This window comes from Notolepis coatsorum, assembly GCF_963971535.1.
Source record: "Notolepis coatsorum genome assembly, chromosome: 17".
NCBI lineage: Eukaryota > Metazoa > Chordata > Actinopteri > Aulopiformes > Paralepididae > Notolepis > Notolepis coatsorum.
The window spans coordinates 102,630,326-102,643,760 of record NC_140181.1 but is presented as its reverse complement, the minus strand read 5'-3'; the positions used below and the strand labels follow the sequence as shown (position 1 = coordinate 102,643,760).

General features: G+C 41.6%; 1 protein-coding gene across 1 annotated transcript in view; it reads left to right on the top strand.

Annotated features, from left to right (window-relative positions):
• Positions 1-13,435, top strand: part of LOC311244192 (segment polarity protein dishevelled homolog DVL-1-like) — a gene marked incomplete at its 5' end in the record, with an annotated part of 42,207 nt that overhangs the window by 19,152 nt on the left and 9,620 nt on the right. The window contains 4 exons of the mRNA XM_084333599.1: positions 1,759-1,826; positions 4,120-4,197; positions 10,552-10,686; positions 12,952-13,119. Of these exons, the coding sequence (XP_084189725.1) occupies positions 1,759-1,826; positions 4,120-4,197; positions 10,552-10,686; positions 12,952-13,119 (449 nt within the window). The remainder of the gene's footprint in view (positions 1-1,758; positions 1,827-4,119; positions 4,198-10,551; positions 10,687-12,951; positions 13,120-13,435) is intronic.

Genomic DNA, 13,435 nt, shown 5'->3' with positions numbered 1-13,435 from the left:
AGAGAGGTAGAGAGAGAGAGCGGTAGAGAGAGAGTGGTAGAGAGAGAGCGGTAGAGAGAGAGTGGTAGAGAGAGAGCGGTAGAGAGAGAGAGTGGTAGAGAGAGAGAGCGGTAGAGAGAGAGCGGTAGAGAGAGAGTGGTAGAGAGAGAGCGGTAGAGAGAGAGAGCAGTGAAGGAGAGAGAGCAGTAAAGCAGAGAGAGCGGTAGAGAGAGAGAGCGGTAGAGAGAGAGCGTGTGTTGGCTGCAGACCGACTGCATCTCACACACAAAGGGATACACTTCGCTCTGCTAAGACGCAAATCGGATCCAATCATGGGATATATTATACGAGCTTCTACCGGGGCTTAAAGCATTAAAGCGAAGCTCGCTGAGCAACGGTGCCTCATGAGATCATACAGTACAGTGAGGACTGGCTACTGTAGCGCATCAGAGCACTTGACCTGTGACTTGCCTTGATGGGATCAGGAGGGGTTTTTCTAAGCAGCTTTGATGTGACTTGACGTCCAAAACCCGACTGATGATATAATATATTATTCTCTCATTGTCTCTTTTTATCTCTTGAGCTCCCGTTGTCGTTTTGCTGCTTGCCATCTTCGTTAGATTAGATTAGATTAGATTAGATTAGATTAGATTAGATTAGATTCAAATGTATTGTCATTATACAGCACAAGGACAGTACAACTGGCATCCAACCAGAGTGCAAATGTAACAGTAAAGTACTACTGAGTGTAGTGCTAATCAGATGTATGTACAGAGTTGTAGTATTATTATTTACAGTGATTATAAAGACAGTATGGTAGTAAATCATACTGGCCGGCAGCATAACTAGTAAGAGTTAACTTACTAACTAGTTAACTAGTAAGGGATATGTACAGATATAGATATAGTATCTACAGATATGTAAAAGGGATTATATGCAGGTAATGTATGTACAGACAGATGTGCATAGATATGTATGGTAGGAATTAGGGATGTTCGATATTGGCTTTTTTACCGATATCCGATATCCCGATATTGTCCAACTCTTAATTTCCGATACCGATATCAACCGATACCGATATATGCAGGGTTTCCCCCCCAAAAAAACGGAATAATTTCAGGTAATTAACATTACATATCTCTATTAACACAACATTATGCATACTTTTGACAATAAATAAAATAAGAATTTGTTCTTACTTGCTTGCCTGGGTAAATAAAGGTTAAATATATAAATTAAACATTTATTTTTTGGAAAACCGATACCGATAATTTCCGATATTACATTTTAATGCCAATATCGGCCGATAATATCCCTAGTAGGAATAAATATATGTATATAGGGTATATACAGCATTATTGTATTATTAAATGCTATCATACAGAGTTATATACATTTACATTTAGTCATTTAGCTGACATTTTTATCCAAAGCGACTTACAAGTTCTGTACGACAAGTCATCAGGAAGGGCACAACTCTATCAGCTGAGTAACAATGTTCATCAAAGTGTTGAGTGCTACAGTGTAGGTTAGTATATTAGGACAAGTGCATGACAGTAAGGTTAGTTAGCCGGGTTAGAATTTCTTTGGGGGGGTAGGGGTTATATGCAGGTGTATAAGTAGTAGAGTAGAGTTATATGCAGGTATACTCAGACAGATATGGATATATATAAATGGATATATACGGTATATACAGCACTATTGTACATGCTATCATACAGAGTTATATAGAGTTCCTTTTTTTTTTTTATTGGACTTGTCTGTGTATTTCTCCTACAGGCCTATTAGTCTCACTGTTGCCAAGTGCTGGGACCCGTCCCCACGAAGTTACTTCACCATCCCCCGTGGTAAGACAAGACAAGCGCCTCCGTTACCGATGGTAACCGGTGGTCGTCGAGATCGGGTCACTTTGATTTAGACATTTTCAAACGTTTCAAATGAGAACCGTGCCGTAGAACTCGTGAAGAGAATAGAGTCTCGCACAACTCGCCAACTGATAACGATACGATACCCCATTGGCAGTCTTTAAAGTATAGGCCTGAAAGGGAAAACGAATCGTTTTTTAACTATTAAACATTTTATCTTATTAACCCTTTCACTACCACACTACAAAGGGATCACATTTTCACTACCACACTATTTGTATTTGTATTTATTGGTTTAAAATACAGAGACAGTGCATATTAAGGAACATTTGACTGTAAATATGCCAGTTTAGCCAAGTTGGCTAATTTTCAACTGTAGTCTCTGGGGCAGGTGACATGAGCACAACAATAATTAAAACATAGTACAATAATTAAAACACAGTAGGAATCAGTATAGGTTACAATACACTAAAATACATACAAATAAATACATTAAAATACAACCCCTCAGTTAAAAAACATAGTACCTTAATTAAAACACAGTAGGAATCAGTATAGGTTACAATACCCTAAAATACATACAAATAAATACATTAAAATACAACCCCTCAGTTAAAATGGTCGCACACTTGACCATCTCTCAACCATGATTTTAAGTTAGTTTTAAATGAGATGTAACTTTGATACTCCCTGAGCCGTGTTGGCAGACTGTTCCAGGTGTGGGCTGCTCTCACGGAAAAGGCTGTCTGACTAAAAGCAGACCTCCTGTTTGGGACTACACAGTCCCCTCTGACTACAGACCTGGTATATCTATCAGCAGATGCTTTCTGTTTTATGAAAGTACAGAGGGGGGGAGGAGCCAAGCCATGTAGGATTTTATAGGTAAGGCAGGCATCTTTGAATTTGACAAGATTGTCCCAGCTCAGTAGGTTCTGGTTTGCTATGCTATAACAATGGTGGTGGCTGTTTGTTTTCCTGTCCAGAACTTTCACAGCCTGATGGTAAACTACCTGTACAGATCGTAATGTTGTACAGGAGGCTTGTGTCCAGCTAGTCAGACAGTATGTTAAGTGTGACATAATAATGGCATTAAAATACAGTGCTGCTGCTTTTGTTGACAGAGAGTTTCTGATGTGACGGAAGTTTGATAAGTGAAACTTTGCATTGTTTACTACCGATTTAATTTGTTTTTTAAATGTAAGATTGGAGTCCATTTTTATCCCAAGGTATCTATATTCGGATACAACTGTCAACCTTTCTCCTCTGACATAGACATCAGGTGAGACAGTATTCATCAGCCTCTTTGTAAAAAACATGCAAACAGTCTTTTTGGTGTTTAAATGCAGACATGAGTTAGTCAACCATTCAGTGACCGATGTCAACACCGCTGTTAACTTGTTTGCAGCTTGCTGCTTGGTTTCTGCATGGACATAAATGACCGTATCATCTGCATACATCTGGATGTCAGACTTATTGCATACAGCTGGAAGATCATTAATGTATAAACTAAACAACAGCGGTCCCAATATAGATCCTTGGGGGACACCAAAACCACAGCTAAGGGCAGAGGATAGCTCACCATTTGCCCTTACTCTCTGAGTTCTACCTTCAAGATAAGACTTCATGTATGTGATGGTATTAGGGGAGAAAGAACTACAAAGGGTTAACCCTTTCACTAACACACTACAAAGGGTTAACCCTTTCACTAACACACTACAGAAGGTTAACTCGTTCACAACCACACTATATAAGGTTAACCCTTTCACTACCACACTACAGAAGATTAACCTGTCACTACCACACTACAGATGGTTAACCTTTCACCACCACACTACAACGGGTCTGTAGTGTGGTAGTGAAAGGGTTAAACATAAGTAAAAGTATCTGGAGCGTCAGAGTGGCTATGGCAAAGGTTATGAAAAGAAATTAAGTGTGGATTGTGTGAGAATAATATCACAATCTCTCCCTAATGAATACATATCTTGACAACATGTTACCCAGTGACGATCCAAGATTGCCGTACCACCCACCGCTAGACTGAACCACCAATAATGATGTGCTTATTATTATTATTATTATTTGATGCACCAACGTTTTATACGACTGCAGCGTTATACAAAAATGTCCAAACCAAATATACCGTTGTAAAACATCCAAAATAATTGCTCCATTTTCCAATTGAGATGTTTACTAAAATCCACAGTGTTTGTTTTTGTATAGCTGGTTGTTGGTTGTGTGTCATTTCTGAACTATTCTGTTGTGGTTATTTGTCCAGCTGAGCCAGTGAGGCCCATTGACCCTGCAGCCTGGATCTCCCACACGACGGCCCTGACGGGACCCTACCCACACTATGGTAAGAGCAGAGCTACGGACCAGCTGTTAAAAGTACCCAGAAATTATACTTAAGTGAAAGTATGGGTACCGTCTCAAAATCGTACTCAAGTAAAAGTCAAAGTATCTGGCTAAAAACACACTTGAGTAAAAGTAAAACAGTTTCTACTTTTAAATGTACTTAAGTACTAAAAAGTTAAAGTACAAACTTCTTTTCTGACTGTCTATTCTTCTGATCGCAGGTGTTTAATCAAAGATCCCCGCTTTCTAGTCTTGCACAAGGACCAATCAGCATGTGTATGGGCGGGTTCATTTTCCATTGATGGGGATTTGATTGGCTGTTTTGAAATAAAAAGCGTCCGCAGAATTAATAACGTTAACGTTAGTTCGGCCAGAGAAACAAATATACTATTTAAAATAGTTGGACCTGCGAGATTTGTACTTTGTACTTTGTAGGTCTGCATTTTAAATGTAATAGACAGGGTAAATTTTCAGAAAATCATAACCCTGAAGGCATTTCGTGTTTATTTTTGGTACACAACATTTCTAGGGGTATTAAGGGGTGCTGAATCCAAATCTGCTGTATACCAAGCTCAAAAATGTCAAATAAGGCCTCAAAATTGAGAAATCCAACATGGCCGCCAGTGCCAGGCTGAAATCTATTTAAGTGCATATCATTTTGACTAAACAAGGTAGAAACATGAATGAAATGTGTTTTTATATGTTTGTATACATGAGGAATTTAAAATCATATCCTGATTTTAGATCAGTTGTGAAAATGTTGCCATGGATTTATTCATCAAACTCTTTTCTCTTGAATTTTTTTAATCAACATGCCATTTATGCAAATTAGATAGTCCTTAATTTGCGTACAGTAGCTTAGGTACAGTAATTTATTGTCAGTCATCAATCGTATTCAGGCAGGTGTCGCAGGTGTCTTGCAGTTGCATGATTCATCCAATGCCACTTTTCCTGAATAGAATAGAATAGATTATAATATAATAAAATAAAAAGATTATTTTACCATATCAATATAAGTGAATGTTCAAGTTTCTTTATTAGTTGTCATACAGAATACAGAATACTTTGCATGAAATGTTTCTTTCTGTGTTGCTCCTGAGAGTGTGCTAGATAATAACAAGATAGTATAAAATAAGTATAATAAGTATAAAATAGAAAGTCAAGAAGTCAAGTACGTAAACAAGTGTAAACAACAAAATTGTTCAGTGTATCTATAAGTATGTACAGCTGGTACAAAAATGGTGAGGTATAGCTTAGATTGTGGTGCCACCTTGTAGTGGTGAGGTGCAATAAGGAATGAGAATGATGTGCAATTTCCTTACCAATAATATAAATATAAAGTGTAAAGTGTGTCTAAAGTGGTAAAGTGGGTGCTACAGTGTGTTTATTTAAGTGAGTGTATGTGCGCTGTGGGTGTGTTGATGGTTTGCTTATTGTTCATTGTTCATTCATTGAGCATCCTGATGGCCTGGGGATAGAAGCTCCTTCTGAGTCTCTCTGTGCTTGCCATGTTCAAAGAGGCAGTTGTTTGAGTGGCTGGAGTCTTTGATTATTCTCTTAGCCTTGCCCCTGCACCGCTTGTTGTAAATGTCTTGGAGAGTGGGAAGCCCACCTTCAATTGTGTGTTCGGCTTAACGGGCCACTCTCTGTAGTCTGCTGCGGTCTTGTGCAGTGCTATTCCCAAACCAGGAGGTGATATTGCCAGTCAGGATGCTCTCTATTGTGCATGAGTAGAAGTTCTTGAGGATCTTCTGACTAATGTTGAACTTCCTTAAGCGCCTAAGGAAGTAGAGGCGTTGTCGTGCCTTCTTGATAACACTGTCAATGTGTGTGGTCCATGTCAAGTCCTCGGATATGTGGACTCCGAGGTACTTAAAACTGTTCACTCTCTCAACCGGTGCCCCGTCGATGCTGAGGGGGCTGTAGTCCCTGACCCCGACCTCCTAAAGTCCACAATCATCTCCTTTGTTTTGCTAACGTTCAGGGAGAGGCTGTTCTCTTGACACCATCCCGCTAGAACCTTAACCTCTTCCAGGTAGGCCCTCTCGTCGTTTGCAGAGATCAGGCCCACCACTACTGTGTCATCAGCAAATTTGATGATTGTGTTGTTGTTCCGCTGTGCCACACAGTCATGTGTGTACAGGGAGTGGAGGAGGGGACTCAGGACACAGCCCTGGTGGGCCTATGTTGAGAGTGATGGATGAGGAGGTGCAGTTGCCTGCTCTCACCACCTGGGGTCTGCCCGTCAGGAAATACAAGACCCACTGGCAGAGGTCATAGTTCAAGCCCAGGTCCCTGAGCTTGGCTATGAGTTTCGAGGGGACTATGGTATTGAATGCTGAGCTGTAGTCGATGAAAGGCATTCTCACATAGTTCCCCTGCCTCTTGTCCAGGTGTGATGCTGCTGTGTGCAGCACATGGGCTATGGTGTCCTCCGTGGACCTGTTGGGGCGGTATGCAAATTGCAGGGGGTCCAGGTTGATGGGGAGGGAGGAACAGATGTAGCCCTTCACTAGCTTCTCAAAGCAGTTCATGTCTATGTAGGTGAGAGCTACAGGGCAGTAGTCGTTGAGGCAAGCAGGCTTGGATTTTTTGGGTACAGGGATAATGGTGGACTTCTTCAGACAGGTGGGGATGACAGCCTGTTCTAAGGACAGGTTAAATATGTCAGTGAATACCGGGGCCAGTTGGTCGGCACAGACTTTTAGGACGCGGCCGGGGATACCGTCCGGTCCTGCTGCCTTCCTGTTATTCACTTTCTTAAACGTCCTCCTCACCTCATGTTCTGTTATCCTGAACACTGAGTCTCCATCAGCAGTGCCCCCCCCCCCCTCCATTGCAGTGGTTTGTAGGCTGGTGCTGTTATTCCCAGCCTCAAACCTCGCATAGAAGGTATTGAGATCATTTGCCAGTTGGATGTCACTGTTCAGTTTGAGGGAGGTGCCTTTGTAATCTGTCATCGTTCTGAGGCCCTGCTACATAGCTCTAGAGTCAGCCTGTTCATATTGAAGTTCAATTTTATCCCTGCAGCGCCTTTTTGCTTCTATTACTGTCCTCCTAACATTGTATCTCGCCACCTTGTGGTCATTCATGTTGCCTGTCACAAGCCTGGCGTTGTATGCTGAGGTGCGCGCCTTCAGAGCTTCGCGGACGGATTTGTCTACCCAGGGCTTTTGGTTTGGGTAAACTCTAATTGTGGTAGAGGGGATTGTTTCTTCTACCAAAGTACAAACAAAGTCCAGCACTGTTTCCGTGTAGTCATTAATATTATCTGTGTTATCGCGGAACACCCCCCAGTCTGTACATTCTAGTGCAGCTTGGAGCGTCTCCTCCGACGCCACCATCCAGCGCTTCACCTCTCGCGATACTACAGGAATGCGCTTGAGACTTTGTTTATACTGCGGTACAAGAAAGATGGCGTCGTGATCTGACTTGCCGAAAGGACTGGCAGCATGTGATTTGTACCCACTCTTAAATTCTGAGTAGCAATGGTCTAAAATATTCCCGCCTCTGGTAGAACAAGTCACATGCTGGTAGAAGTTTGGCAGCACTTTTCTCAGATTAGCGCTATTGAAATCACCCACAACCACAATAGCAGCGTCAACGTTAGCTGCTTGGAGCTTGTTTACCTCGTCGTGGAGCTTGGAGAGCGCGTCACCTGTGTTTGCTTGTGGTGGAATATACACTCCAATCAGAATGACCGACGTTAATTCTCTCGGGAGAAAGAATGGCCGGCACTTGATGGATATATACTCCAGGTTTGGAGAGCAGTGGTTTGAAAGCTCCTTCACGTTGCCTGGATCACACCAATTGTTGTTCAACATGAAAGCTATTCCACCTCCCCGCTTTTTACCGGAATATTTTGGATCCTTCGATGTCCCAGCTTTCATGTATAGATGCGTACATCGGATTCTGTCATAGTGAGCTAAGAGTAGAAGCAGCACATCTGTGTCACGCGCTGACACAACGATTGTTTCCACTGGAGCCTGGATGAGAAAATCAGACCTCCTCATGGTCAGCACTCAGACAGGAGACTTCAAGATCTGGATCTGTTGACTTGACAGTTGTCGCTTCAGTAAACCTCCCTGATACTACAACTACAGGTTCATCATCCGGGCTGTGTTCTATCAGGTGGTTTGAGAGCGATATCTGATTTGTTGTCTTCAAAATATCTGATTTGTTGTCTTCAAGGGCCATGAAGCTCGACCAATCGGCAGGAAGTGGAACAGACTTGCTTTTGATTTCACAACGTACTGGTCTGTGGCGCTGTTTGCGTTTCACCCTCGTTTCGCCTGTTTTGATGGATTGGTCATGGTATCTGTCAAAGACGACATCTACCCTCTGGTATTTTGCTCCCATCTTCAACACGGTGTCAGTGAACTTGTTGGCATAGTCACCAAATGTTGTAGTGTCAGGTGGCTTTCCGAGTGCCATTCCCAGAGCTTGGCCATCAATGACCAGGCAGCTGGGTCCCTGAAGGGTAAGATATGCAGGGGTTTTAACTTGTTTTGTCAGTATATTTGCGAACACAGACTTGTTGGTGGAATGTAGACTCCCGTTAGTTGTGGCCAGAGATGGCGGGATGGGCATGAACTCATGCTGGAGGATATTGTCAAGGTCTACCTTACGACCTGCTCTGTAAGCTATGATGAGCCTTTGTAGAATCTGCCTGTCTACTTTGATGGTGTTTTGCTTGTTCTTGGAAAGTTGCACAACTTCATACAAAGAGGCAAATGTCTTGGCTTTGTTCTTTCGAATGGGTGATTTCAGGTTCAGGTGCTGGTCACTATCTGGAGGTTCACACAAACGTTTGTCCACAAACATGTTCAGTTGTGCCTGTCCAAGGTGTTCTGCGCCAAGTATGGATTCTTGAATCTCCGGTGTGACTACGTCCTTGTTGATGTATGTAAGAAAACTTACAAAAGCACATTTAATTCAGGTTTGTACCTTGTGTAGTCACACTTAACTCATTAAGCCCCACCATTTATTTTTTGAAAATTCGCCTAAAACAGCATGCTTACATTAAAATGCTTATATATCCAGATTTATAAGAGCTACTTGCATAAACTTGGTACCTGAAGAAAGCTAAGACTTGGGGGATTCTAATGTTGGTATCCAACTCTGTACAGTTATTACCAAATTGCTGTAGTATTCCTGCAAACACTGAAGAAATTAAATTTTTTGTATCCTCGCCTATACAAAGATTACAGTTAGACAGTCAAAAACACCCTGTTACTCATGGTTGCACCCCAGCTATATTCCTACTTTCTTCCTCTATAGGTGCAGATGTTCTGTGCAAAGTTTCATGTCAGTAGAATAAAAACTGTGGGTTTAGCACCTGTTTTTGTGGAGAGAGGGCCTGGTGCTGGCGGCCATGTTGGATTTCTCAATTTTGAGGCCTTATTTGACATTTTTGAGCTTGGTATACAGCATATTTGGATTCAGCACCCCTTAATACCCCTAGAAATGTTGTGTACCAAAAATAAACACGAAATGCCTTCAGCACTTTATACAAGCACATTTTCTGAAATTCTGCCTAGTCTATAAGGAGTAAAAAGTATGTTTTTTTTTCTCTGAAATGTAATTGAGTAAAAGTACAAGTAGGCTATACAAACCTAATAATACTCGAGTAAAGTACAAATCCCCAAAAACACTACTCAAGTATTGTAACGAAGTACAATTACTCAAGTACTTTACACCCCTGCTACGGCCCTGACAGGACCCACGCTATGGTAAATACAACACAATGACTAACTACAACCTCAAACAGGGCGACACCAGATTGAATGTCGATAAACATGTGTTTAATAATAATAAATAATAATTCATTACATTTATATGGCGCTTTTCTAGACACTGAAATGTAGGGTGGAAATTGCCTCCTTCACCACCACTGGTAGCACCCAACGTTGGGCTACGCAGGCTCAATGGCTGCCATACACCGGCACCAGGCATACATCACACTACTACACCATGGCTGAACGGCTCAGGTGACAGGGGTTTATATCAGCCAATTAAGGGGGAGAGGGATGATTAGGTGGCCTTGATGTCAGAGACCTGATTGGGAATTTGACCAGGAATGTCGGGGGAACTCCCTACTCTTTGCGATAGGCGTCCTGGGTTCTTTAACGACCGAGATTCAGTCAGGACCTCGGTTTAGCGTCTCATCCGAAGGACGGACGTTTATTAAATAATACATGTCCCTCCTGGGGTCACGGGAGGACAGGGTGATGACCTTTCCTCCCTTATTTAGGGACCACTCACTCACTCACTCACTCACTCACTCACTCACTCACTCACTCACTCACTCACTCACTCATTAACTAAACATGTCTGACATGCCTCCCCCTCGCAGAATTTGACGACTTGCCTCTCTCCGCGAGTAAGACGGACATGGCGACCATCGTCAAGGTGATGCAGCTGCCCGACTCCGGGCTGGAGATCCGAGACAGGATGTGGCTGAAGATCACCATCGCCAACGCCGTCATCGGTAAGAGCGGCGCGCAGGGCGACACAAGAAGAACACAATGTCTGCGGCGAGACTTCTTCATTAAGCCGCAAATTCTATTGGCAGTTTAATGAAGAGCACGCAAGCCTATCCATCGGATAATGGATTGCTATAACAAATTTCATAGTCAATCTATTATAAGTTCATCATCCTGGATCAGTTGCTCATTTCCCACGTTGACTATGTGTAAACAATTTGCTGTACAAAGTTTGTTTAATTACTCTTTAATTAGTCTTTGTCTCTGCGAGTTAAGCCTTTGGTAGTGTGGTAGTGAACGGGTTAAGCCCATCTGAGGAGCTAGAACACGTCCCAGTCAGGCTTTTAATAAACTATGTAGTGGTTCTGCTTGGTTTTAAAATGTGTCGACAATAATGGAAATTTAATTTGCCATTGAATGGGAAGGTTGTGTTGGAATAGGCTATTATGTTCATTTAAATATGAAAAGATGAAGAACCTTCGCTGACATCTGTAGACAGTGTTATTATAAGTGCCTGCTTCAGTACACTAGCTTATTAGTTTTGGCCAATAGGGAGGTGTAGTCTGACGTCACTTTAGTTTCCTGCGCGGTCCACCCGTATAGGGATTTATCATTGGGAAAATGTATTGTCGGCTATTGTGATAATTCTGCCTCATGAACATTGGCAAGCTTTCCATTTTTGCACAAAATGAGTTCCCTTCTATCACTAACATTATTGTTTAAGCATTTTTGGTTGAAATAAAGTTAGTTATAAGGTTTTTAATTTGTCATTAAAAAAGAACTACACTTACCAGTAGAACGCCTGTCGTTCAGTGCTGTCCCCTAATACAGCCAGGAGTCTACGCTGTGGTGACGTCAGTGAGCAGCGCCAGAGTGAAGTGTAGTTCCTCAGTGAACGAAAACATAAACGTTGTTATTTTGCTACCTTTACGATTAATTGCGAATTTTTTCACGTCGAGCTATGGACTGTGGATGAATACACACAGAAAGGTACACCATGCCAATGTTCATGCTTTATTTGTTTTAAAACGAGTCGATTTAGAAATGTGTCCATTGGAAATACATTTCAAGGAGGGTGGACCGTACGAGAAACAGCAATGACTAGCTACACCTCCCCGTTTGTGCTTGATTTGTAACCATCACATTGTATGTTTTTATATATAAAGCTGTTCTTGGTCAACTTCCATGGTACATCAGTTCCAAGCTTGAATTAATTCAAAACTCGCTCAACCTCAGATCCAGCACCTGGATGCACTTTAAAATACCGCCCCTGCGGACTGAGGCAAGTAAAAGAAGCCTATTTTATGTTGGTCCTCTGGCCTGGAAGGACCTGCAGACACGTCTCAAACTGGCCTCTCCGATCTCCTTGTGTTGCTTTAAACTAAAAACATCTGAGATCCTTTCCACCTGCTGCTCCTGCTTTATTTTCTTTATTTCTTTATTTCAGATCCCCATTAGTCACTGCCTCAGCAGCGACTATTCTTCCTGGGGTCTGGATCCAAACATATCAAATTAAACAAGAATAATCAATAAAACAACATTAAAAAAAAACAAATATCAATAAAACACCAATAAAATATACAAACAATTATAGAACATTAAACCAATCAAAGACATACAAACGACTATGTATGCCAAATGTTCTAATATAGAACAATAACAAATATCAATAAAACAACAAATATCAATAAAACAACAAACGAAGACATCTCAGAGAAAACTAAAACGTGCTCGAAAACAGCACAACATTCCATACACTCATACTCTAATACTCCTCATAACCACTAGACAGACATTCCAAATCAACACATAACCCAACACAAGAACCCATTCATTAGACACAGATTAGACCCAACCAAAATCAATCTCTTTCTGCATCACAGCCACTCGTAGTCTCCTCTTGAATCCCACCTTACTGGTAATTGAAACCAAATATTGTGGAAGTCTATTCCAGTAGGACATTGCCCTGTACATTACAGTTTGATGTTGCATTTTTTTTATTTTGGTCTATTGCTATTGTTTTATTGTGCTTGTACTTTCGTGCTACTTTTTAAAACTGAATTTGACTTTTCATTTAAAATATCGGTTGTATGGTAGTCTACTGTATGTGTGTGTATTGTGTCTTGTTATGTATGTTTTGTCATAATTTGAGCTTTGCCTTCTTGGCCAGATCACCCTTGAAAAAGAGACCTCGGTCTCGATGGGTTTTTATTTGTCTGGTTAAATAAAGGTTTGATGTGATTGATTGGTGCGTGTGCCCACTGTGCCAGGTGCGGACGTGGTGGACTGGCTGTACTCCAGAGTGGAGGGCTTCAAGGACCGGCGGGACGCCAGGAAGTACGCCAGCAGTCTGCTGAAGCACGGCTACCTGAGACACACCGTCAACAAGATCACCTTCTCTGAGCAGTGTTACTACACGTTCGGGGATCTCTGCCAAAGTACAGTACTCCTCCAATGCTGTTATGAAATGTTGATATGATATAATAATACATTATCATATTTCTAATCTCTGGTATAGATGTTTTCTTTATTTAAATTTTTTTTTACATAACCATCCTTCTATTACTAATCGAGTGAAATAGCCTGAAAATGGGAAAATAAATGATTGTTTTGGTGTCAAAGATCACTTGTATCTGTGCTTGACTTGTCAAGCGTCTTAATATAGGAGTTCTGATCCGATCTGAGATCAGATTAGCTCATGAATCCTAGTGTGGTGTATATGCTCAGGTGACCTGAACACTGATCTGTACTCTT